At 36.3% G+C, this 27,357-nt stretch overlaps 1 protein-coding gene across 1 annotated transcript in view; it reads left to right on the top strand.

Annotated features, from left to right (window-relative positions):
- The window catches only part of LOC150086040 (kinesin-like protein KIF18A), a 100,186-nt gene that overhangs the window by 37,396 nt on the left and 35,433 nt on the right, over positions 1–27,357 (top strand). The window contains exons 6-7 of the mRNA XM_090374779.1: positions 1,437–1,637; positions 21,217–21,317. Of these exons, the coding sequence (XP_090230905.1) occupies positions 1,437–1,637; positions 21,217–21,317 (302 nt within the window). The remainder of the gene's footprint in view (positions 1–1,436; positions 1,638–21,216; positions 21,318–27,357) is intronic.

The raw sequence follows: 27,357 nt of genomic DNA, 5'->3' as shown, positions 1-27,357 counted from the left end.
AAGAAACAGTTTAATATTAAATGTAATATTTATTAGAAATTTCAAACAAATCTTTCAAACTAGCGCCTTTGCTAGCTAAAAAACTTATCCCGCCAGTGTATCACCAGTTTCGCTAAAGTGTTGATAAAGGAGTTTTGCCTTTTCACGAATAATGAGTGAACTTAACGGAATTTTATTTTGAGTTCGGTCTTCTATCCACAGATTTAAAGCTTTTCCATTTTTTTTAATTTAACATCACGAGTTACAGAGCAAATTTTTGAAGCAATTAGCGTGTTTTCACGGACACTATGGCAGATTTTTTCTTCCGATATCTTGATTGATCGTACCGTTGACTCATTGATTTTATAATGTTTTGCCACTGAGAAGACACTTTCACCATTAGAAATTTTGTCTAATAACTCAATTTTATTCGCGAATGTCATCACCTTCTTTGATAATTTTACATTCACATTTCCCTTGTTATTCGTAGCCATATTTTTGTACGGGTTAGAAAGAACTTGTCCAAATAAAGTCGCTTTCTTCCGTTAACACACTTGAAAAAGTCTGTATTTCAATTTTGTAAGCATATCAATTTATAAATTGATAAATTTATTCAATTTTAAAAGCATATAAATTAAAAACAAAAGACAAACTTCCATGGCAAGCTTCCATGGCATAACACATACCGAACAAGGATTAGCGAGAAACATCCACGCTCGCGATTTTGTCATCCCTCTCCCTCCACCCACTGAGCATTGTTTTGACTGGGAAAGATAATTTTAGCCACGCCCATGTTTTTTTTTATGGCGGAAAATGTTCACGGCGCTTTAAAATTCACATTTTTTTAGGTTTCATTTTATGTTAAATCAGCGACCGCGAATACAGATACCACGAATAGCGGGGGTTTACTGTATTGCGCTGAATTCAGATTTGTCAATAATAATATAGTAGCAATATGTTACTAGTCATTCCCGAGTTACGTAAAACTCGACGAAGTAAGAAGTCCTGGAATATATCTCTTACGTATGTCGGGGACGTCTGTATTTTTGAATTAACCGGGAAATCAATTATCCGGGATTTTTTTTTTTACCATCTATCCTGGAAAATCGAGAGTCTACTGTATGTTAAAAAAAATTAAAAAGAGCTTGTGTAATAAAATTTTGGTATACAAATATAAAACCATGTTATATCAACTCTATGGTTGGGAAAGGATTCCTGTACTGGAACTTTTTAATCCTATCTCTGGTGATATACAGGATATAAATATACAGGATATTTATATCCTGTATTTTCCTTTGACTAGTGTACAGGATATTTATATCCTGTATACTAGCCAAAAAGCAAACTTTAATTGCTGGTCAGCATGAATGAAATTGAAGTTATTGAGTACTGTATGTGTTCTGATTGCATAGTTTATAGTGCAGATTATAATGTAACACATTTTTATCCAATTGCAGGTATATGTAAAGCAACAAGATCGATTTTCAGGCTTGACTTCTGATGTCCACGTTGCTAAAATGAGTCTTATTGATTTAGCAGGATCAGAAAAAGCATCAGTAGTAGTCTCTTGTCATGCTGCACGTCGTAGAGAAGGGGCTAACATTAATAAATCACTTTTAGCACTGGGAAATTGCATCAATGCTCTTGCAGATAAAAGGGTACTTTATTCCTGTCTTATTTTTAATATATACAATTAGAAAAATAAGTAAGATATTTCAAATCATTTTACTTTTTTTTTTTTTTTTTTTTTTTTCTCTCCATCCAACCATGGGATAAGCTTTCCAACATACTCTAGAGATTCTGAAGTTATCATTTGTGTATCATTTATCACTGATCATTTGTGTCTCTGATCATACCCCCCCTCCCACTTCCCATCCTATATACACCTTTTGTATTTTTCCTCCTAATTTTTTCATCTTTAAGCATATGTAATCTGGTCTTGAAATTCAGATGCTTAGGACAAACCATTACAAAGATATTTATTAAAAGTGTCTTTATAATCATTAAATGCAAGGAAACTTAGTGAAACCATCTTGCAAACCCAGCAGGAGCCCCAGCATCTTGAAGCTACCAAACACATCCCATTTATACTGGTCACACTGTTTTAGCATTAGCAAAGGCACATGATGCAAGAAAGCAAGCTTATATAGCATCAGCCAAAAAAAAACAAACAAAACACACCCTTCTCATTTTACCCATCCACTCCCTCCAAATGTTTGTCTAGTTCTGCCTTGAATCTATTTAAGCTATGAACTTTTATAATGACAGATGGAAGTTTGTTCCAGAAATCACCCACCCGCTGGCTAAAGGCAAACTTCCGCGCAAATATCCTACAACTGTCTTTTCTCAATTTGAGTTTATGCCCTCTCAGGCAGATTATTCTGAGTAAGAGGAAAAATCCATCAGCATTGTGCATGCTCAAACCATTCAAGGCTTTACGCATCTCAATCAGATCACCTCGCAGGTGACTAGTCTCCAGACACTGTAATTTGCAAAATTTAAGCCTTTCTTCGTAAAAGCAACCCTCTGTTCCATTCACTAATCTGGTTGCCCTTCTCTGTACTCGTTCCAACAGCTCTATATCCTTCTTAAAATGAGGCCTCACACCTGTATACAGTACTCAAGGTGTGTCCTGACCATTGCCTTATACAAGGGGATAATCACCTCCTTATCCCTGCTAGAAAAATTCCTGTATATCATTGACAAGACACCATGAGCTACTCTTGCAGACCATCTGCACTGCTCAAAAAACTTCATATCTGCCTGCACAATTACCCACAGGTCCTTTTCACTCTCTATCACTGTCAGTGTAGTACCACAGAGTTGATACATTATTCTGGGATTACTGCTTCCCATTTGCAGTACTTTACATTTGTCAATGTTAAACTTCAGTTGCCACCTCTCAGCCACCTGCTCAACTTTTCTAGGTCCTCTTGCAGCAGCGTACTGTCATTAGTGTCATAACCCTGCCGACCTTCGTATAGTCTGCAAACTTCAACATTAAGCCTGATATACCATCATCAATATCATTAATAAATACAGAAAACAACAATGGACCCAACACCGAACCCTGGGAGACTCCATTAATAACATTAGTCCACGAAGAGCAGTGTCCATTGATTACTACTCTCTCTTCTCCCACTCAACCATCCCTTTATCCACAGCAGCAATTTGCTTTCAGTGCCACACTGCTCCAATTTGTGCAGCAGTTTTCTATGTGCAACAGTATCAAAAGCCTTTCTAAGATCCAAATACAGTGGAACTTCTCTATTACGAACTTCTATTTAACAAATTTCTCTATACAGTGGATTCCGGTTATTTGGGCCACTGGTTAATCGGAGCAGCCGTTTATTTGGGGCAAATCTTAAAAAACAGAAACCAATCGAGAAAATAGCCGGGATTTACTTCGCTTAATTGGGACAAAATGCCGTTTAATTGGGGCAGGAGACCTCAGCACTGGAGATTACCCTGCGATTGTCTCCGACTGTACCACGTAGTTCGGTCGGATTTCTGGAGGTCACAACCATAAAACAATAAAAACAATTAGCAGTCACCTGTTTATTGGGCTTTTCTGTTAGTGCAATCTATCATAAACGGATAGTAAACTCGATCTTATTGAATTTGCGATAATACCGACAGCTGGAATTCTGTTGGTTATTATGGTGAAATGGGTTTACACTTCCATGGAATCTTCAATCATATAAAAAAAAATAATTTTCAGAATCTTCTCTTCATTCCTATTTTTAAAGCTTTGTAACTCGTTACTCCATTCTCACTTGCGGGCATATTGTGTTACTTGCAATTTGTGTGTGCCGTGTTTTTTGTTATTGATTTCTTATCTTTTTTATTGTTTTAAATTTTAACCCCCACCCACAAATGTCAGTGAACAGAAATGTCAACTAGTTTAGTTAGTATGTACATATTACAGTGCGTATTAATTATTCTGACTTTCACGTATATTCTTCCGAATTTCACGTATCATTTAATTTTTTAATTGGTAAGGTAATAAAGAGTAAATTTGTGCTAATATCCTATTTTCGCTAATTAGAATTGCTGTTTAATTGAATTAAAATTCAATTCACGAACGTGATCACAATGACCGGCGCTTACTACACGTCATATAGTGAATGGTACTTTACTATGGTGACTTCGTCGTAACGTGATTTGATTGTACAGTGAATCAATTGTAAAGGGGAGGGTACATTGTATTTTTAACTATTTATGTGAAACTTCGGATAATTGGGGCAGCCCCTTAATCGGGCCAAAATGCACTAGTCCCGGTGTGTCCCAAATAACCGGAATAGACTGTATTATGAATTTTTTCGCGAAACATTGCACCTTGAAACGAAATTACATGTAAAATTAATTCCATATAACGAAGTGTTAGTCTCTCTATAACGAATTTTTAAAAAAATTAGTAAAAGCATTTTTGAAAAATTTTCAAGCATTTACTGCTAAACAGCCGCTCAAATATACTGCCTCCTTCCTTCTGAAATTGCTCATCTGGAATTAAATAATCATCCTTTTAGTGAAGTGGCCGTTGATGCCGGTAGGAGGGTCTTTGTTTCATTTTTGTTACAGTTATTAAACCCAAATGGGTTTTCTTAAAAGTGGTCGTAAACTTTACAATAAATAGAGTAGATTTGTAAATTGATGTTGGCTCAGGGGAAAACGAAATTCGCTGCAGTAAACCTTTAGCGTGCTGCGGCGGCAATACATAGAATGCTACCATAGTTGGTTAGTTGGTTTTTAGTGACATTCGCTTCTGAGTGACATTCTGAGTGTCATTCTGAGTGGCCTACTGAGTGACATTCGCTTCTCACCTCAATTGTACCACGTGACCTTCATGTCAATCATTATGTGATATGTCTGTTCTTGTCTAACTGGACTCCCAGTAGATGATTTTCATGATTTTTTTTTATTTCGTTCGTCATCAATCACACAGGCTATATGCCTTGTATTTTTTTTTTTTTTCTTTTTCTGAAAAGTAACATACAGCATACATTAATCATAAATTTTCTTTCGTGTATATATGAATGAAAGCAGAATAAAAGAAATTCATAAAGTCATATATTTCTTCAAAGTGAGTGATACTGTTGAATTGGCAAGCGAACGTCATTGAGTAGGCGGTACCTGTACTAACAATTCACTATATGGCCAGCGCAGCAAAGTTTGCAGTGTATGGATTGGCAAGAGCTGCAGTCCAGTAATTTTTACAATTGCGAAAACAATATCGAAGAGAAAGTGTGTAAGTAATAATGATAAAGCAAAGATTGTTATGATATTGACCAGGGTTTTAAGAAAAAAGATGTTGCGGAGAAATATGGCATATCTGCAAGCAGTTTATCTACGATTTTAAAAAAATCGAGAATCAATTTTAAATGCAATTGAAGGAGGAGCAGACGAGGCGAATTAAGTTGTGTATATACGAAGATGTTGCTAAAGCTGTTCTAAAATGGGTGCAAATGATATGTGAAAAGAATATCCCAATATCGGGCCTAATAATTAAGCAACAATCTCTGAAATTTGCACAGTCCCTTGGACATACAGAATTTAATGCGAGCGCTGGGTGGCTAGATAAATTTAAGAAGCGCCACAGAATTGTGGAAAAGGTTATTTGTGGAGAAAGTGTTAATGTAAGTGAAGAAGATTGCAACAGTTGGAGGAACAGTACCTTAAAGAAGATTGTGGAAGAATATGAGCGTAAGGATGTTTTTAATGCTGACGAAATGGGTTTATTCTTTAAATGTTTACCGAATAGAACACTTGCTTTTAAGGATGATAAATGTTTTGGCGGAAAACAAAGCAAAGAAAGAATCACTGTGCTAGTTGGAGCAAATATGACAGGAAGTATCCTGAAAAAGGCCTCTGAGGTTGGGAAAATTCATATTTTAGTATTAAATCAGCTCACACCAACCATAAGAATAAGCATTTACTGTAACTAGAATATTTATTTACATATTAAAATAAAATAAATATTTACAAAAAACTGCTATTATATTAAATATACATGTAAAAACATTAAAACTGTGATAAAATCCTTGAGATAAAATACACTAAAATAAACCGGATTAAAAGCGATAAAAACGATAAAAATCTCTGGAGCTTTCGGAAGCTTGCGCTCCCTTCCTCAGCAGTAACAAAACTTCCTGCAGCACGTCCATATATAACAGGCTCACGGTACCTATACACGTGGTGCAGTCGGCGCATGGTCTGAACTGGAAGCGGAAATAGCTCGGGAACGTGTTAAGCAAAACCGTTCATCCGTACTTAGGATAATAGTTTCAAACAGAGGATGCATACGCATACCTCTGTCCCTATTCATAATATTGTGGTCGGATGAACAGATTCGTAGGCTCTCGAGCCATTTACGGTTCCAGAACCCATGCGCTCGATCCATGATAACCGCATCCTCTGGGGAAATTTGATGCTGCTTCTCCCAAAAATGTTCGGCCACAGCAGATTTATTGTAATCAGCGGTTTTTATAGCATTTGCATGCTCCCCCAGACGATCCTTGAGCCGTCGTTTTGTCTCGCCCACATAACATTCCCCACAATCCGGGCATTCTATCCTGTATACTACTCCACTACTCAGGTCCTTTGCTATTGGGTCTTTTACCTGAGACAACACAGTGTGCAACCTCCGCCCGGGAAGCTGCACACAGCGTGTTTTATAGCCCCGCAAAATTCTAGCGAGATGCTCAGTAACGCCCGGATAGTAAGGAATGTATGCGGTAGCGACAGGAACAAACGGTTCCTGACGGTTAGACTCTATTCCTCTACTAAATCTGTCTATGATCCTCTGGGGGTATCCGCATTTTCTAAGGTCTGCTGTGACCCGTCTAATTTCACATTCTTTGTCCTCAGAGGTGGTGCAGTGTGACCCTGCTCTATCTAGTAGAGCTTTCACTACACTATTCTTATGCTGCCCAGCTTGTGCTGAACTATAATGGGTGTACTGGCCTCTGCACATAGGTTTTTTAAACACAGAAGTTTTTAGCCTAGCGCCTACCCTAGAGACCAGTACATCCAAGAAAGGAAGGGTACCTCCTGTTTCCACCTCTGAGGTAAATTGTATAAATTGGGAGAAGCTATTAAGCCAATGGAGTGCATCATCCTCTCTCCCCTTCTGGACCACGGTAAAGGTATCATCAACATACCTTTTCCATTTCTTTATGGGAAACTGACATCCACTAAAAACCCTCTCCTCTAACTCCTCCATGGCCAGATTGGCCACGATGGCGCTAATAGGAGATCCCATGGCTGTACCGTGAACCTGTTTGTACATAACACCTTGGTACACCATAGTGGTGCTGGCCAGACAAAGTTCCACACCCGAACAAATATCCTCTACGTTTAAAAGCGATCTACTACCCAAAGAGACATCATTACTCAAAGATCTTCTAACACAATATATTCCATGTTTAATTGGAATGCATGTGAATAGTGACACCACATCAAAAGAAATCATGCTCTCGTTTTCATTTACAGTCAAATCTTTCACAAAATTCACAAATTCTTTACTGTCTTTTATGACATAGTTGGACTGGCCCACTATAGGCGAAATCAATTTAGCCAAATACCCTGACAAAGCATATGTGGGGCTTCCTATAAATGATACAATAGGTCTGAGTGGGACTTCTGTCTTATGAGTTTTTGGAAGTCCATAAAACCTCGGGAGTTGACATCCAGTAGCATGTAAGAACCAAAAGGTCTCCCTGGAAATCTTCTCTGCCTTTAACCAATCCTGTACCAGTTTATTAACTCGCCGCTCTAGGCCAACCAACGGGTTTCTCTGAGTAACTTTATACGTATTATTGTTCTGTAAAAGGTCCATTGCTTTTTTGTGATAGTCTTCTTTGTTTAGGACAACCGTCGATCTGCCCTTGTCCGCAGGTAAAACCACAATTCCATCGTCTCTTCTCAGTTCATTCAAGGCCTTTCTTTGACTAAAGTTAAGATTCGGAGATACTTTCTTTACCTGGCTCAAAATAACGGCAGATTTAACCCGGATCTCATTAGCTAGGGCCTCCGGTAGCTTGCTGATGGCCCGTTCAATACCCATTGCTATCTCCGCAATGGGAGGTTTGGGAGGTACAAGCGTAAACTTAGGACCTAAATTTAAAACTCCCTCTTGCTCTTCCGTAAGTTGCCTATTACTCAAGTTGTAAACAAAATTAGTACTTCTATCTGTACGTTGTACTGTACCTTCTCCCAACAACCTATTAAACTTCATAATCTGCCTCTGTCTATAGGTGTCTGCTATCCTAATAACTTTATCCAAAACTAATCTTCTAACGAGAGCCAAATGTCTAGAAGATACACTACTACTAATAACATCCAAGTACATACCTATTTGCCTCCTAGTATCTCTTAACTCCTCATGTAACTTACGGATCCAAATATTCATGATCTTCTTTTGATAACACAAAGTAACCCACTTTAGTCGGTCATCCTGAAATGGTGTTTTGACTCTAAAGCCATATGGTATAAGTCCATGCGTTTTGCATCGATGCGCAAACCTTAGATGCTGCTTCTGTCTGGCCTCTTTTATACAATACTTTTGATATTGTCGGACGTGTTGCACTACAAATTGGCCATAGCTGCTAACAATATCCTGAAAAAGGCCTCTGAGGTTGGGAAAATTCATATTTTAGTATTAAATCAGCTCACACCAACCATAAGAATAAGCATTTACTGTAACTAGAATATTTATTTACATATTAAAATAAAATAAATATTTACAAAAAACTGCTATTATATTAAATATACATGTAAAAACATTAAAACTGTGATAAAATCCTTGAGATAAAATACCCCGCAAAATTCGCTAGAATTTTGCGGGGCTATAAAACACGCTGTGTGCAGCTTCCCGGGCGGAGGTTGCACACTGTGTTGTCTCAGGTAAAAGACCCAATAGCAAAGGACCTGAGTAGTGGAGTAGTATACAGGATAGAATGCCCGGATTGTGGGGAATGTTATGTGGGCGAGACAAAACGACGGCTCAAGGATCGTCTGGGGGAGCATGCAAATGCTATAAAAACCGCTGATTACAATAAATCTGCTGTGGCCGAACATTTTTGGGAGAAGCAGCATCAAATTTCCCCAGAGGATGCGGTTATCATGGATCGAGCGCATGGGTTCTGGAACCGTAAATGGCTCGAGAGCCTACGAATCTGTTCATCCGACCACAATATTATGAATAGGGACAGAGGTATGCGTATGCATCCTCTGTTTGAAACTATTATCCTAAGTACGGATGAACGGTTTTGCTTAACACGTTCCCGAGCTATTTCCGCTTCCAGTTCAGACCATGCGCCGACTGCACCACGTGTATAGGTACCGTGAGCCTGTTTTATATGGACGTGCTGCAGGAAGTTTTGTTACTGCTGAGGAAGGGAGCGCAAGCTTCCGAAAGCTCCAGAGATTTTTATCGTTTTTATCGCTTTTAATCCGGTTTATTTTAGTGTATTTTATCTCAAGGATTTTATCACAGTTTTAATGTTTTTACATGTATATTTAATATAATAGCAGTTTTTTGTAAATATTTATTTTATTTTAATATGTAAATAAATATTCTAGTTACAGTAAATGCTTATTCTTATGGTTGGTGTGAGCTGATTTAATACTAAAATATGACAGGAAGTGAAAAATTAAGACTTTTAGTCATCGGAATATCAAAAAACCCAAGATGTTTTAGAAGCACAAAATCTTTGGAAGTTGATTACACCTTTTAATAAAAAAGCATGGATGACAAGTTGATATTTTTGAAGAATGGATATTAAAACTAGACAAGCGTATATTTAAATTTCATTATCAAAAGAGAATAATAATGAAGATTGTCAATGCGTTATCAGAAAATAGAAACTTGGAGGTTACAATTAACCTTAGAGATTGCATCTCTGAACTGGCAAAAGTTTGGACAAACGATGTCACTGAATATACTATTCAAAATTGTTTTTCGAAAGCAAGATTTGCATTGAATACAGAAGTTGAACAACGACTGGATGAACAAGATGAACTGCCCCTTTCACAACTGAAAAACTTTTGGAGATTATTAGAATCGTCTGGAAACATCGAAAATGAAATAACACTGCTGGATAGTTATGTTTATGTAGATCACAGCAGAACATCCAAATGAAGATGAAATAAATACTGCTGAACAGTGTTAAACACAACCATGATCATGAAGAAATTAATGATGATGCATCAGAACAACCCGTAGAAAAGCCAACTCACGAAGAAATGATTAACGCTTGATTAACGGTTCATATGGGTCTACAGTTTTGTGAAAATGATCCTGATAATGTTTTTAATGCTCTGAACAAATGTGAGGTTTTCTTTGAGAATCAGACAATTTTTTAATTGTACTGTGCAAACGAAAATTACAGATTTTTTAATTTGTGATACTTACCGGCGAAAATTGTGTAAACGTAATTTAAATAAGTATGTTTTTGAAATAAAATACATTAAAAATAAATGTAGATTTGTTTTCATTTTCTAATTAGATAACAATTTCTAATAAAAAAGATATTCTCTGTATAACGAAATTTCTCTATAACGAATTTTTTCGCTGGATTTATCGAATTTGTTATAGGGAAGTTCGACTGTATATATGATATCAAAATTATTCTTTGCATCCGGTTCCTTTGTGACCATATCATAGTATCGAATCAAATTGGTCAGACAAGACCTCCCCTTAACAAACCTATGTTCCGAGCTATAACTGAAATCTTGTCTAGATGATCCTGCAGTATTTCTTTAACCACTACCTCCATTAATTTCCCTGGAACAGAAGTTAAACTATCAGGTCTGTAATTACTTGTCTCCCCCTTTGATCCTCCTTTGTGAATTGGGGTCACATTTGCACATCTGCAGTCCATGGGTACTTCCTTTGCTGTCTCTTTAATATAACTGGATAGATTCTTTCCACCCCAGGTGCCTTTCTTATGTTCATCTTCAACAATTTCTCCTCCACTTTACTCTCAGTTATTACAAGATTATCTAGCTTACTGACAGAGTTTAATACACCTCTGGCATTCCCCTCCCTGAATAACTCCTCATGTGTGAATGTAAATGCAAAATATTCATTTAGTTTGTTAGCTATCTGAGCAGGATCATCAACAGTTGAACCATCGATATCATGTGGACCAATCTGATTCATCTCCTTCCTTCTAGAGTTTACATAAGTAAACTCTAGAAGGAAGTTTTCTTTGCTGTTTTTTTTTGCATCCTTTACCAAAGATTTCTCGTAATCTGCCTTTGCTGCCTAACCTCCTTTGTGATTACTTGGTTACAGACCAGCTTATATCTATCATAGGCTTCCGTGTCACCTGTTAATTTCTATGTATCCCATGCATTTTTCTTCTCTGCCACATATCTAATTAGTTCATCTGACATCTATTTAGGCCTAAATCTTGAACAATATTTCTTAGTTGGCATGAAAAACCTAGTAGCTTCCAAGATTAATTCTTTGAATGCTTCCTATTTTGAATTTGCCGTTGGTAACATCATCAGTTTGTTCCACCGTATAGAATTTAAATACTGTCTCAGACCACTGTTTTCTTTAATACATGCTTTATATTTCCATAGTCTTCTTTAATATGTACATAGTGCTCAACAGGAATTAGTACTTGTCTGTTTCCCAGTGTAACCTAACCTAACCATTGTATATTTATATTTGTTTATATTATAAGTATACTCTGTGTATATTTATAATATAAACATAAATATCCTGGTTAGGTTTGACTTATTTGTAACTTACACTGGCAAGAGGATAATTGATGATGCCCAGGTATTGATAGGTGTATGTTCCCATTCTGAAGCAACACTGCTGTTTAACATTTACCTCAATTACTTTACTGTCCTGAATTGTTTTACTCTCCTTGAAAAGATTCCATTCCTTCTGGATTGTGACTAATACCAGTTTATTTAATCAAATCAAAATAATAGCACAAGGATTCTTCAAGAATCCTTGTAGACATTGCAGTAAAGGAGGCAACAGATTATTTAGTCTTGGAACTCTTTGCAGAGAAAGAAATGGACACAGGACAGTGTATGTACTTTTAAAATAAAAGATAAATCCAAGACTGAATAAAAAATGAATAGCAAATGCTTAAAAAATGGTACTCACCTTGTATAAATCTGCAATAAATTTATTGGTAGATGGTGGCTAAATTTAGATTGGAAGAAGCATTAAAAAGAACTAAGGCAGAGAATGGGGTAAAAATATTTTAAACAGATTCTAAAATGAGTGCAAGGAAGTAGAAGTGCAGATCTCCAATCCTTGGTTGTCATAAAAATGTTGAAGGATGCAAATGAAAAAAGAGAAGACAGGTGATGCCAATAGTCGTTACGAGGGACTTTCGTTGAATAAACCGTCATCAGTTGGCAAATGGAAGAGAAGTGAGTGCGTGTTGTATTTAAAGTTTATATATACTCTCGTGATGCTCTTTTTGACACGTGGGAACTTCAGCCGCGAGAGGTTCCAAGCCGGTGAGAGGTTGAAGGGAAGTTTAGCGTTAATAATGTTGAGATTGGAATGGTGTCGGTACCATTCAATGGTCCCACCATTGAATGGTACCGACACCATTCATGGGGGCTTCATATTGAAGAATTCTGTAGCTCGATCTAAGTTTAATAATACTGATGGCAGAGTCAACAAGGGGGGTGTGGTTGTAGGTTTGAGCATGGGTTGTTAACTCAGTGCAGGATTGAGTTGTCCTGAAACTGTTGAAGTGGTAGTATGCGCGGGTGGTGGAAGTTGTGGAGGAACCGAATTTGGTGGTAGTGCTGCCAATGTAACAGGTGTCGTAGTTTGGTTGGCATTTTATGAGATATATTATGTTATTGAGATCAATGATGGGATATTTGTGTGTATCTTTATAAGAATTAAATAGGGAACCTAGTTTATTGTAAGTAGAGAAGGTGAGGGAGATGTCGGAATTGTGTTGCGAGTTCACTATGGTAAGGGAGAACTATGCGAGTATTTGTCTTGTTACTGTGTCTGGTTGGGTTATTAATACTGTTTTTAACGGTGGATATTGTGTGTTGGATGAGTTTGGGGGGGGTAGCTCCTGGCTATGAATTTATCAGTAAGGTTGTTGTTGTTGTTATTTTAGTTTTTAGGAGCATTAGCAACTAAGGCCATATTGCTCCGAGATATGCGGTGGTCATTCCCTGACCTTTCCGCATCCTCCGTATTTGGTGGTGACGGGCTCGAACCCCGGTCTAATCAAGAAGCGTGTGCTACGCACTGCTGCTCCTTCCCACCTGGCTACGGAGGCGCCTATCAGTAAGGTATTGAAGTTCATTGTGTAGATCGTTTTGTGAAGAGCTGAATTTGATAGCGTTGTAGATTTGGTAGTGTAGGACGGATTTTTTGGTACTAAGGGGATGATGTGAAGTGAAATGTAGATATTTACCAGCGTGCGTGTTTTTTCTGAAAATCTTGGTATTTAAATTTGTGTCTGTTGTATAAATAGTGAGATTAAGAAAATTAATCTGGTTGTCCGTTGCGATTTCGAGGGTAAGGTTTATCCTGTCATGTATTGTATTGAATTTAAAAAAAAAAAGATTGTCTATGGTTGTTCTGTTGCCTATTATTAGGATATCATCGGCGTAGCATATGTATAATTTAATTTCAGAAGGGAAAGGTTGTAAAATTTGGTTTTCAATAGTTTCCCTTTTTTTAAATTTCCCTTCCGAAATTAAATTATACATATGCTACGCCGATGATATCCTAATAATAGGTAACAGAACAACCATAGACAATCTTTTTTTTTTTTTTTTTTTTAAATTCAATACAATACATGACAGGCTAAACCTTACCCTCGAAATTGCAATGGACAACCAGATTAATTTTCTTAATCTCACTATTTATACAACAGACACAAATTTATATACCAAGATTTTCAGAAAAAACACACACACCGGTAAATATCTACATTTCACTTCACATCATCCCCTTAGTAACAAAAAAGCCGTCCTACACAACCAGGCGCCTCCGTAGCCAAGTGGGAAGGAGCAGCAGTACGTAGCACACGCTTCTTGATTAGACCGGGGTTCGAGCCCGTCACCACCAAATATGGAGGATGCGGCAAGGTCGGGGAATGACCACCGCATATCCTGGAGCAATATGGCCTTAGTTGCTAATGCTCCTAAAAACCAAATAACTAACCAACTAACCTACACAACCAAATCTAAAATGCTATCAAATTCAGCTCTTCACAAAACGATCTACACAATGAACTTCAATACCTTACTGATAAATTCATAGCCAGGAGCTACCCCCCCCTCAACTCATCCAACACACAATATCCACCGTTAAAAACAGTATTAATAACCCCACCAGACACAGTAACAAGACAAATACTCGCATAGTTCTCCCTTACCACAGTGAACTCACAACACAATTCCGATGTACATTCAAAGATACCGACATCTCCCTCACCTTCTCTACTTACAATAAACTAGATTCCCTATTTAATTCTTATAAAGATACACACAAATATCCCATCAATGATCTCATAAAATGCCAACCAAACTGTGACACCTGTTACATCGACAGCACTACCACCACCAAATTCAGTTTCCTTCACAACTTCCAATACCTGCGCATACTACCACTTCAGTAGTTTCAGGACAAGTCAATCCTGCACTGAGTTAACAACCCATGCTCAAACCCACTACCCCCCCCTTGTTGACTCTGCCATCACTATTATTAAACTTAGATCGAGCTACAGAATTCTTCAATATGAAGCCCACACCATCGAATGGTACCGACACCATTCCGATCTCAACATTATTAACGCTAAACTTCCCTTCAACCTCTCACCGGCTTGGAACCTCTTGCGGCTGAAGTTCCCACGTGTCAAAAAGAGCATCACGAGAGTATAGATAAACTTTAAATACAACACGCGCTCACTTCTCTTCCATTTGCCAACTGATGACGGTTTATTCAACGAAAGTCCCTCATAACGACTATTGGCACCACCGGTCTTCTCTTTTTTTTCATTCGCGTCCTTCAACCTTTTTATGACAACCAAGGATTGGAGATCTGCACTTTTACTTCCTTGTGCTCATTTTAAAATCTGTTTAAAATATTTTTACCCCATTCTCTGCCTTAGTTCTTTTTAATGCTTCTTCCAACCTAAATTTAGCCACCATCTACCAATAAATTTATTGCAGATTTATACAAGGTAAGTACCGTTTTTTTCTGACTATTCATTTTTTAGTCAGATTTATCATGGTATTATAAGCTTACTATAATTTCACTTTATTATCCAAGACTGAATAAACTAAGCCCTCAGCACTTTGGAAGCCATCCTACAAAGCCCAAATAATGGCCAAATTTATACAGTGAAATTTCCATGGATTCTGCAGAAATGTTGATGACACCAAAGTCCTCCCCATAAGCACACCCCAGTGTGCTTTGTGTGCTGGAGATATATTTGAAGGGATAGTATGTAAAGACAATAGCGAATGGACTTGCTCGTTTGTTGTTGTTTGTTATTTGGTTTTTAGGAGCATTAGCAACTAAGGCCATATTGCTCCGGGAGATGCGGTGGTCATTTCCTGACCTTTCCGCATCTTCCGTATTTGGTGGTGACGGGCTCGAACCCCGGTCTAATCAAGAAGCGTGTGCTACGCACCGCTGCTCCTTCCCACCTGGCTACGGAGGCGCCCAGGACTTGCTCGTGGTGGAGTCTATCTTATTGAGCAACTATATCCCTCTTACAACTGCTATAGAGGTGGTTGCCATTCACCCCTCTGTAGGACTTCTTCTGACAATATGTTCAGTGTATATATGCTACCTGGTATCAACATCTCCCAAACAGACCTTTGCTCAATGAGATTATCTCATTGAGCAATTGCCTCTCCTATTCTTTTATTAGGAGATCTTAATGGACATAATACCCTCTGGTGTAGTGCAGACACTAATATGAGGGGACATAAAATAGAGTGCATGCTCGAAAATAACAAGCTCTCTCTCTCCTAAATGTGGGAATGAACACCTTTCTCTACCTGTACATTTATTGCCGTTGATCTCTATCTGCTTCCCTTCTCTCCTTCTTTTGTTCACTTGGGATGTTGAACAAAATCCTTATGGGAGTGATCACTTCCCTGTGATATCTGTTCTAGCTGCAAAAAGGACATGACCACCAATAAGGACATTTCAGTGGAAATTTGACAATGCCAACTGGAATGCCTTTGAACCTCTGGCACAGTTGACTTCATGAGAGTCAACCAGGAGCCCATGAATGATGCAGTATAGAAGGTATTATCCATTGAGCAGCAGTTACAGTTCCAAAAACACCTACATGATGTTCACCATTTCCAAAACCTTGGTAGAATTCAGAATGCATAGCATCGAGAAAAGTCCAAAACAAGGCATGGGGGATATTTCACAGATATCCCACCACAGAAAATTTAATATCCTTTAAACATGCACATTCGAAAGCACACTATATCTGATGACAGAGCCAAAAGGAATCTTTGATCCACTTTACTTCATCCATAACTCAGGCTGCAAGTTCAAAAGTAGTCTGGGGTAAGATTCGGACAATGAAGGGAAAATATCCACCATGCCCTTCAGTGATCCTAGAGCACAATGGATGTCCAATTGTAGGTCAACAGCAGTTGCAAATAATCTAGGAGAATTGTTTGCAAAAATCTCTGCAATAACATCATCCTCCCAGAGTTCTTGGGCCTAAAAGAGAGAAGATGCCTTAAACTTCTCATCAAAAGAACTTGAACAATATAAGTCCTTTACACAGGAAGAGTTAAGTGCAGCACTCTTCCTTACATGAGCAAGTTCTGTCAGGCCAGATGACAGCCATCTGGATGTCATCTGGCCCAAGATAAAACACTTAGCACTACAATCTAAGGATCACCTTTTAATTTTATTTAATAGAATTTTCCTTGACAAAGCATTTTTGGATTCCTGGTGAAAGGCAATTGTTCTTGCTTTCTTAAAGCAAGGGAAGGATTCTAGAAATACAAGTAACTATTGTCCCATCGCTCTGACAAACTGTTTGTGCAAAGTCCTGGAAAGAATAATTAATTCTTACCTTATATGGTATTCAGAAACAAACGGTTTGCTTTCCAGGATACAGTGCAGCTTCTGAAAAAACAGAACCACTTTGGATCATTTAATCAGACTTGAAACATACAGTCATGATGTTTTTATTAAGTTTGAGCTTCTGGTAGCAGTTTTATTTGATATTGAAAAAATGCATGACACAGTCTTGCGATTTGGCATTTTGCAAGACCTCCATAACTTTGGTCTTAGGGGTAACCTTCCTGTTTTTGGTAAGAACTTTCTTTATCATTGATTTCAAGTTCGTTTAGGATCCAAACTCTCTCTTGAGTGTATTGCTGAGAGGAAGAAGTCCCACAAAGACTTCCTCCTCTGTTTGCTATCAAAATAAACTATCACAGAACAACTTTCATCAATGGTAAACAATGCCCTCTACATTGACAATTTTAAGATATTTTGTCATTCGGGTAATATGTGTCATTGAAAGGCAATTGCAAAAAAGCAGTTGATTACCTTACATCTTGGTCATTGGTTAATGCAGTGTTTCCCAAACTTCTTTAGTCATGGAACACTTCATCTCACAATATATTTACGGAACACTTACAAAACAGAAATTTAGCGGGAGTCAAAGAACTGTTTGGTAATATTTTATTACATACGACGCACGGTGCAGGAGCATCTTTATTTCCAACGTATGTAAAGCCGAAATTCAAATAACTGTCATAATACTTTCGTTTTGGTCTTTTATTAGTTGGTTCCTGTTTTTTCATTTTGGATTTTTGGGGAACAAAAGGCTGCAACTGTTCATCCTCACCTTGAAGTGTGATTATATTGTGTCCGTTTTTATCGACCACAATTGCACTACTAGGAGTACTTGCTTCTTGTTTTCAAGTTCCTTTTTTCAACTACAAACCCATAGTCATTTATTTTAATAATAATATTTTGAAATACTGATTATCAAAAAAAATTTATACAAAGAAGTGTTTAGTTAAGATATTGGTTCGCTTCCCCCTCTCCTTCAACCCAGTACTCCAGTCTAAATTGCATACGAATGGCATATTAGACCACTACATTGCTAATTTTTTTTGTAGATGTCATTATCTCTACACATACCTCTCTATGCAAAGCCCGCCAAAAGAAAGTGTTCCGCAGTCTATTTGATTATTAGTCTATGCCAGTATATTAATAAACTGAAAAAAAAAAAAAAAAAAAAAGTTAAAAATTATAATGATACAAAAGTGGTGTACTCTACAAATATGCAAAATTTATTTATTTTATTTTTTTAAATTATTAATTACAAATTTTCGCGGAACACTTGTTCACATCTCGTGGAACGCAGTTTGGGAAATGCTGGGCTAATGGGTTCAGATTTTTGTCATAAAAGACCATTTGTTTATACTTTTGTCTCAAATGTAATCTTTATCCTCACTCAGAATTGAGGCTTGGGCAAAACAACATCCCAGTGGAAGCTGAAGTTCAAATTGACTTGTTTTTGACAAGAAGCTGATATTTCTATATCATGTTTATCAGCTAAGGACAAGATGTGCCAAAGAGCTTAACATCCTTTGGGCATTTTTGTTAACTTTGTGGGGGTGCAGGTTGCTGTATCCTACTCCGGCTCTACCGGGCTCTTGTTCCCAGGTTTATGTTTCTGCTAGAGATAGTGCACTTTGATGGTTAGATCACACCCATCACCAGGCCATTTGCACTGCCACTGGAGCCTTCCATACATCTCCTATCTAAAGCCTCTATGTTGAAACAAATGAGCCATCTCTTTGATGTAAGCAGTTGTCCTTGCAGTATACACTTTCACACTAATGTCCCTGCCTGATCATCCCACATGGACCTCAGCCTTTGAGCTGCAATAGGAAAATCTGTATAACAGCCACTGGACTGCCACCTGATCCTTTGGTATTCAAATCCAAGTGCATGTTAAGTGAACTTAGCATGATGGTAGACATTGCTGTCGAATCACTAGGGCAGTTCCTTCCACCTGGCATGCCCATCTTCTAACCTGTGGCTTCTCTCTCAAGATCTGAAAGAAGGCTGCCACACCACCACCAGCTGTCTACCAGCAACCCTTTGCATCACATAGAGGTGCAGTATTCTGATTTCCTGCTGGTCTACATAGATGGTTTGAAGTCAGAATCGTATGTGGAATCAGCTGTTGTCCTCTAAAACAAAACAGTATCCAATAGGATTCTGCAAGAAACTAGCATGCAATAGAAACAGCCCCCTCCTCATCCATTCCTTTCCAAAATTCAACAGATGCTGTTGGGATCAGGAGAAGTGAACTAGCTGATACCACTGCAGCATCAGCTATTGTCCTGGATAGCCATTGCCTGTCGGTCCCCTATACAGACTGCCATTGCTTGATTACAGGCTTACTCTCATGTAGTTTATTTGTGGCCTCTCCACACGAAAAATCTTTTCATTGGGAATATAATTTGGTGCATATTATTTCCATGTAGTCTCCGGATCCTACAGTCTACACTGGGTCTGAAGAGAGGAAGTTCTTGCATGGCTCCACATGGATCACAGTCATCCAACACACTTGTTTCTGCTGAGGGCAGATGACTCACCTGTGTGAGAACTGTGAAACTGTTTTAACCATTACTCATATTTATATGGAATGTCCCATTTTTACCATTGAGTGTCATTTATGTTTTATGCATTTTATTAATCTGGCTGAACCGTTTACACTCAGCCAAATGACAGAGACAATATTATGATATATTTAACTTTTTACACTTGAGTAATTTATACACACAGATTTAAATTTTACTATATATTACTTTTATATTTTGTTATTTAATTTAATTTTTACCATAGTTCTTTATACATATCTTAGCACATCATAAATACCATCTTGATGTGGTAGCCTGTTTACCAAACATATTTAGTACCATTTTTATTTTTAGCCTGGGGCATTATGGCCAATGCCATTAAAAATGAAACCAACCAACCATCAGTAGCTTTATGACATAGTTCATTATACCAATAACTTTGTAGCATAGTCTGTTACTGAGTAAAACATAATGAATTAGCATAATCCAGTATGCCAATAGCTTTGTTTCTGTGGTGTTTGCTATTATTAATTAAAAACAAAACAATTAGAAATATGTTATAATCTTCCAAACATTCAGTTGGAATATAGCTATTAAATCACATAAATTTTTTTTTCCAAGAACTACTGTCATTACTAATATATTTTATTTTTGCAGTCCTTAGTATTGTTGATGAAAAGAACAAATTTTAATGAAAAATCTTGTTGATATCAACAATAATGAGAAATATTAACTTTGCTGTCAACAAAGTTAATATTACTCATTATTTTTTTTAAATAATGACTTCCATGTTGTTAATGCAGTATTTTATTCTAAGAGTGAGCATAATTTTCAGAGTCTAAAAAATAATGAGAAATATTCATAAATGACCATGCTGTTAAGTGTTTAAATTTGTAGGCAGTTACTGTTTCCATGCACCCTTTCACATTAAGAAAGTTTGTTTGCTAATTTGGGCAATACAGATTATAAAAATATTTTTAAAATAAGAAATTTGATAGAAAATAAAAAAACATTTTATTTTGATGTATTGGAGAATAGCATTAAATGGGAACTAATTTAACTTTATAATAAAGAGTAATGCTAAAGTAAAGTTTCTAGAGAACTTCCACATGAGAATAAACAATATTCTCAATTATATTTCAGATAATGTTTTTGGTTTTTAATCTGAAATCCATCAGGCCAAAGGATAAAGAAAGTTTGACTATGGGTGTATGAAGATGTGACTAGTCTGGTCTTGGCATCATGTGCCCTTAGTTGTACTCTTTGGACAGCTATAATTTCTGTTTATCCTTCAGCCCAATGAAAGAATTCCACAGATAAATCCAGAAACATTGCCCATAATATAAGTAAATGTATTTTTTTGATTTGAGTGCTTGTATGATATTAAGTTGGATAATTGAGATAATATCCACTGGGTTCAGGGTTAATGCTACAACAACAGTCAGCTAAATTAAATTTAAATTTAAGAACATTAATTATTTTCTTATGTGGTTAAAACTAATGTTACTCTGTATTATAAATTTTTAAATACTTTATTTTATCGCTTTTCCCCTCATTACTTTTACTATTATAAAATATTTTTGTCATTGAAGGTTTTTTTTTTTTTTGCATATTTCCTTTTGTTTTTAGAATTTAACACAACACATTCCATATCGAAATAGCAAACTTACAAGGATCCTAAAGGACAGTCTTGGTGGCAACTGCTATACAATAATGATTGCTGCAATTAGGTAAGATTATCACTTTATTTTTACATGATATTGTTGGCTCATAGGACAAAATTTATAGATTTTAAAGTTTTGTTTGAACAGTTCTGCATGCATTATATTAGACAAAATATTGATTATTCCAGTGGTAGAACTAGGGTGGGGCAGCTGGTGCATTGGTCTTGTGTCCATACTTCACAGGGGTCCCTGCGACCTTTGACAATAGCTACATCTTTAAGTAAGATATAACAACTTTAAGTAAATCCCACATTAATACTTTGTGATCACTGCCACTTAGTGGGTATTTTCTCTGCAGATTCTTAATTCGCAAAGGGTCACTGCTGATAATCAGATTAAGAGTATTGCTTTCTCTTTCTCTCATTGCCTCCCTAACATGCTGGTGTGGGAAAAAATCACCCAATAAATCCACAAAAGTCTTGCTACAACCTACTGTGTGAGTGAACAACCTCCAAGATTGGTCACTCACACAGTCGATATCTGGAAAGTTAAAGTCCCACATTATGAGATATTCGGATTTACTGGCCTTCTCTATATGTCTTTCAGTTGTTTGTTATACTCATCATGGTCATTATGCCTATAATACACTCCTGCCCTCATTTTTGTTTTCTTAGTGCATATGTCCACCAAACTGACTCAACGTTGCACTGGCCTCCCATGTCTGCCAGATGCACTGCCTTAGATTTTATGTGCTTCTTAACTAAGAGCATAACCCACCCCCTCATCCTTTCTGTACACAGTGTACTCCCATATTCAAATTCTGAATCCTTTTATCTGAGTGACACTGTCTCTGATATCCTCACCATGTCGCAGTTGACAGTGAATTTGAAGTACTGATTTGATTAGTACTTCAAATTCATCAAATTTATTTACTGTGCTAGTATTAGTGTACATGCAAATATACCTGCAACTGTTTTTACTTGTAGTAACCCTAACACAGTTCATGTATTTGCTTGTTCCACCAAGACCCCCAACAGGTCTTAAAATCCCCGACATCTTCCTTTTCAGGCTGCTGTATGTTCTAATAGAAGCAGTGCAAGAATCATTTTCACCTCTGTCTGCGGCTGCTGTAAATCTATTAGTCTGTATTTCCCCAGCTAGCAGTTTCCGACTCACCTAACATGCCTTTGATAGCTTCAGCAAATATTTCTTCTATTTAAGTGTATCCCATCCCTGTGGAAACAGTTACAGAATTGAATTCTGTAATTCTTGTTAACAGAATTCAATCAGTTTTGTTAACAAGCACAAATTTGTGCTTGTTAACAGAATTGATTGAAAAAGCTCTCATCATGTACTTTATCCTATTGTACCTGGGCAGGATTGCAAACGTTTTCAGTTTCAGTTCTAACTTGTGACTTTTTCTCAACGTTGCACTGTACTTTTTAATTAAATCCTCAGATCTCCTTCTCTTTATATCCAATGTGTACATTGATATCACTTTTTGTACCCTTAAAAGATGATAGCTGTTCTACAATGTCATCTACAAATGTAAAGATGTAAAATTTCTGGAACCATCCATCAGAAGACTTGATTTTCAGTATTCATCTGATGGAAAAAATTATTTAGCCTAGTTTTTAAAAGATTTCTGTCAATGGAAATGTTTTTTTCATTACATCATTATTAGCAGTTTCAAGAGAACCTTTTCAAATCTGGATATTTCACTTTTTGTGTTCTAATTTATCTAAGTATAGCTCACTAATGTAAATATACCGTATGCCTTAGACATAGTCGGGGCCTACTTAAACGATGATAACATAAAAATTAATAACACCAGATTTCCCAAAGACAGAATCTTCGAACTAACAAAACTATTAGTAAATGCCAATTACATTCTCTTACAAGAAAAAATATATAGACAGATTTTTGGCCTCCCAATGGGCCTAAACATCAGTGAACTCATTGCTGAGCTATACTTAGATAAATTAGAAAAGATCCATCTCGATCCATTTATACCACAGATCACATATTATGGAAGATATCTGGATGACATCCTAATTATCACAGATCATTTGACCATAAACATTATTCTAAAGGGTTTTAATAACATCTATCAGAGATTAAAATTTGAATTAGAAATTGAAGCAGAAACCCACTCCATAAATTTCCTTAATTTTACCATACACAGATTAGACCAAAAACTAAATTTTAATATATATAGAAAACCCACTAATAAGGGGATGCTTTTGCATTTCCACAGTTATCATCCCCAACCATACAAAAAATCAGTCATGCTGAATCAATTTCTTAACGCCTTTAAATATTCTTCCACTCAGATTTCTCTAACAACAGAAATAAATGAATTAACTAAGTTTCTCAAATAGGGGTTGCCCGCTAACCTATATAAATAAAGTTAAAACATGAAAAAATAAATAACAACACCCTCGCAACAAACATTGCACAAAAATCCGACAAGGCCAAAATACATTTCATTACCATTCCACATGTTGTGTATTGGTACATTAAACTTAACCAAATATGCAGGGAAACCGACATGAAAATTATAGCAAAACCCATGAATAAATTATACACATTCTTCAGAAATCGACCTTCAAACACTGCATTCCAATCACAGCATGACCTCGTATACAGCATCCCATGCAAAAATTGCGACACTTTATGTAGGATCTACCACAGGAGTAGCACAGCTTCGAGCAAAACAACAGAAGTTTCGGTGTGGGCGGGTTGTTCAGATGCTTCGGAACTTTCTTTTCACGCAATAAATGAACGACATTTATTCGGCTTTAATGAAACAAAAATAAATAAATATTCAACATAACTACTACAAATTACTTATTGCGGAAACCCTAGAGATGAAACTACATGAAAATTCAATCAATATCCGTAGACCAGAGGTGACCAACTTAATTTGTGATGCGATCGACTTTTTTCCTTCAAAATGTGCCGCGATCTACCATCTCAAGAAGTTCATTGCACATGGTTAAAAAGGTTAATCAATACATATTGAAAAATGTTGTTTATAAATTTTAAAATTAAATACAATTCAGAATTCTTATTTTAAATTCATACGTATTTTTAATTTATGTGAAGTTTGTGTCTTGTCATCTGCCAAGCTTTCAAAATCGGGGATATACTGTGATAAGGCCAACTGTAAAGAATCTTCTGTATGCAAGTCCGTAAGAGTAGAGGGATTCTTCGTCTTTTTTTGTTTCAAATACTAAAAGGCCGCTTCACATAGATATGTGGAACCAAAACGAATTTAAAAATTCACTGCATTTTTTTACTGTATTTTTCTCGGCAAACATATTTCCAAAAGTCTTTTTCTGATGATCTGGCTTTTAGGAAATTATCATTTTGCAATGTAATAATTTCATTTTCAAGTAATATTTTCTCCGTGTGAAAAATCTCAGTGATTTTTTTTTTTTTTCTGCAATTTGTTTCGTATCTTAGTCGACCTTAAATGGACAAGAAATATATTGAACAATGTCTTCAATTGTTTTAAACTCATCCACAACTTTCTCAATTTCAAAAACATATTTCTCACTATTAAATTCAAAAACAGGATACTTTTTTAAATGAACTTGCATATTTGCAAAATTATCGAATTTTTTTTCTTTGAGATCCTTAGCCATTGCCAAAAATTGATATTTATATGCAGAAATACTACTAATCATGCCACCCACATTTTTATTTATTCCTTGTAATTCCAAATTCAGATCACTTAAATTTACTGGCAAAATCTTCCAAAACAGCCAGATCACACAACCACACCATAGTTTACAGCTGCTGATAATCATCTGCACTTTTATCGACGATTTTTTTAATTTCATTCAGCAAATTTCGAAATCTGTAGAAACTTACTCTGACTCAGCCACTTCACATCTCTGTGTAATATCAGATCTGGTTCATTTTCATCGAGGTGCATTTTGAACAGCCTCCTTTTATGAGATTGTCCTCTGATGGAATTCACGATTTTGAAAGCTATGTCCATAATACTTTTAGTATTTAATTTTTTGCTGGCTAACACTTCTTGGTGGATGATACAGTGGTAACTCAAAAAATCGTGAATTCATCATCCTTTTGGTACAATGCGATGAATCCGTTAAGATGCCCCGTCATTGTTTTAGCTCCATCTGTTGTTATTAATATGAGCTTAAATAGTGGTAATTTAATTTTTTCAATAAAATTTTTGAATGCGTTAAATATATCAAGACCTCTAGTTCCTTTTAACGAAATTATACCCAGCAGTTCTTCTCTAGTGGCAGAATCATCGAAAACCATACAAATAACAACGAGCAATTGAGCTCTATCACTGATGTCTGTTGTAAAGAAAGGGACACACAATTAGCAATATGAGCACGCAATTGTTCGCTCATATTTTTTCAATGCATCGCATCACAGTATTTCAAGATAATTGCAGATCTTGAAGGGCACTTTTAATTCTATTTTGTTCTTAAAATTTTCAAAAAGAGAATCTGTTATTTCTAAAAATGCATCTTTGATGAATTGACCATCAGAAAATGGTTTGAATTTTTTTGCAAAAGATGACTCACTTTAAATGATGCTATAGTTACTGCTTTAGATTGTAAATTAGGTGTCACGAAGAAATTTTGTTGTGTGAATAATCTTGATTTAAGTTCTTTTAATTTATTTTTTCTAAGGTCACTATTAGGCGAAAAATCCGATTGGTATTTACCATGGAGCGCTTTGAAGCCTTTCTAAATTTCCTTTTTTGGGTATAGCCACGGAAGCATTGCTAATCAAATAACATTTTTTTTTATCATTACAAAAAAGTATTCTTGTTCCCACTCTTGATGAAAATGATACATTTTACTCTTTTTCATAGTATTAATTTTATATCAAAGGGTATTAAATTAAAGTATAAGCACTGTCCAGTTATTAATATTAAGTAAGCCAAATAAGAATTCGACACATACGCTATGCTCTCCTCGATGTAACTGCGTGAATTTTCGCTAGACAAGCCTAGCGACTGTGCAGCGTCGAGTGGTCATGTGGTTCAGCGGATTTGTAATAAGCGTATGCAGTGGGGCACATAATAATAACATTTAGATTATGACTAATCTATTTTTTATATATATTTAAAATTTGTTGTGATCAACCGAAATTATAGCCGCGATTGACTGGTAAATCGCGATCAACTTGTTGGCCACCCCTGCCGTAGACCATTCCTATTATCCGACGATTGGTCACTCATATGCATGCGTGAAGAACAATATAAGACAAAAGTTTCAGATTAATTGTGTGTTGCTCTTATTCCTGTGAACATGATGCTTCAAAAGGTTCTAGTCCAACTTAAAAACTAGGAGATTTGGTTGGAAAAGAAGCATCCTGTATCAAAAATAAAGGTATTCCCTGTTGTTTTCATAACAGGTCATTATAATGGATATAAAATAGTATTAGATTTATGAGAAATCAGCTGGGCCAACCACATAGATTGTATAATATACTGGGGGTCATTATAAGAGGTTTCAACCATGTGTGTATGTGTGCTTGTGAAAGGGAATGAAGAATGATGTTCAAAGTGCACAAGTCGGAATTATTCCTTGGAATGATGCCAACAATATCAGGTGGCTCACAGTGTTAACATGTCCTATTTAATATGAGTGTTACATTAGCAGGTATACCTACGTATTAAATGTGTCATCAGCTGTTTTGATTTAAAAAAAATTATTTTATAATATATTTTTCAGTATATATTATAAAATAATTTTATAATATATATTGAAATGCATTTTTTGTAGTTTTGTCCACTGTATACTGATAAAAGTAAGGGATAGCATCAAAAGTAAACAATTTTTAACTACAGTCAGACCTCTCTTTAATGAACTTCCACATAGTGAATTTTTCTATGTAGCAAAATTTTTTGATTTCCCATTGGTCATTACATTGAAAATAGTTTCCATATAACGAAGAAAATTTCCATATAATGAACTGATTTCAAGAGGCTTGGGTACGCATTGTTCACACCTCCGGCCTTTATGCAAAAGAGTTGACGCTGTAGAAAGCACGAATTAAGAGCTAAAAGGATTAAGAATTAATCACTTTAGCTTTTAATAGCTAAAGAGTT

Source organism: Mastigoproctus giganteus, chromosome 5, assembly GCF_048544385.1.
Source record: "Mastigoproctus giganteus isolate SK-2022 chromosome 5, ASM4854438v1, whole genome shotgun sequence".
Lineage (NCBI taxonomy): Eukaryota > Metazoa > Arthropoda > Arachnida > Uropygi > Thelyphonidae > Mastigoproctus > Mastigoproctus giganteus.
This window is presented reverse-complemented; position numbering and strand designations above follow the sequence as displayed.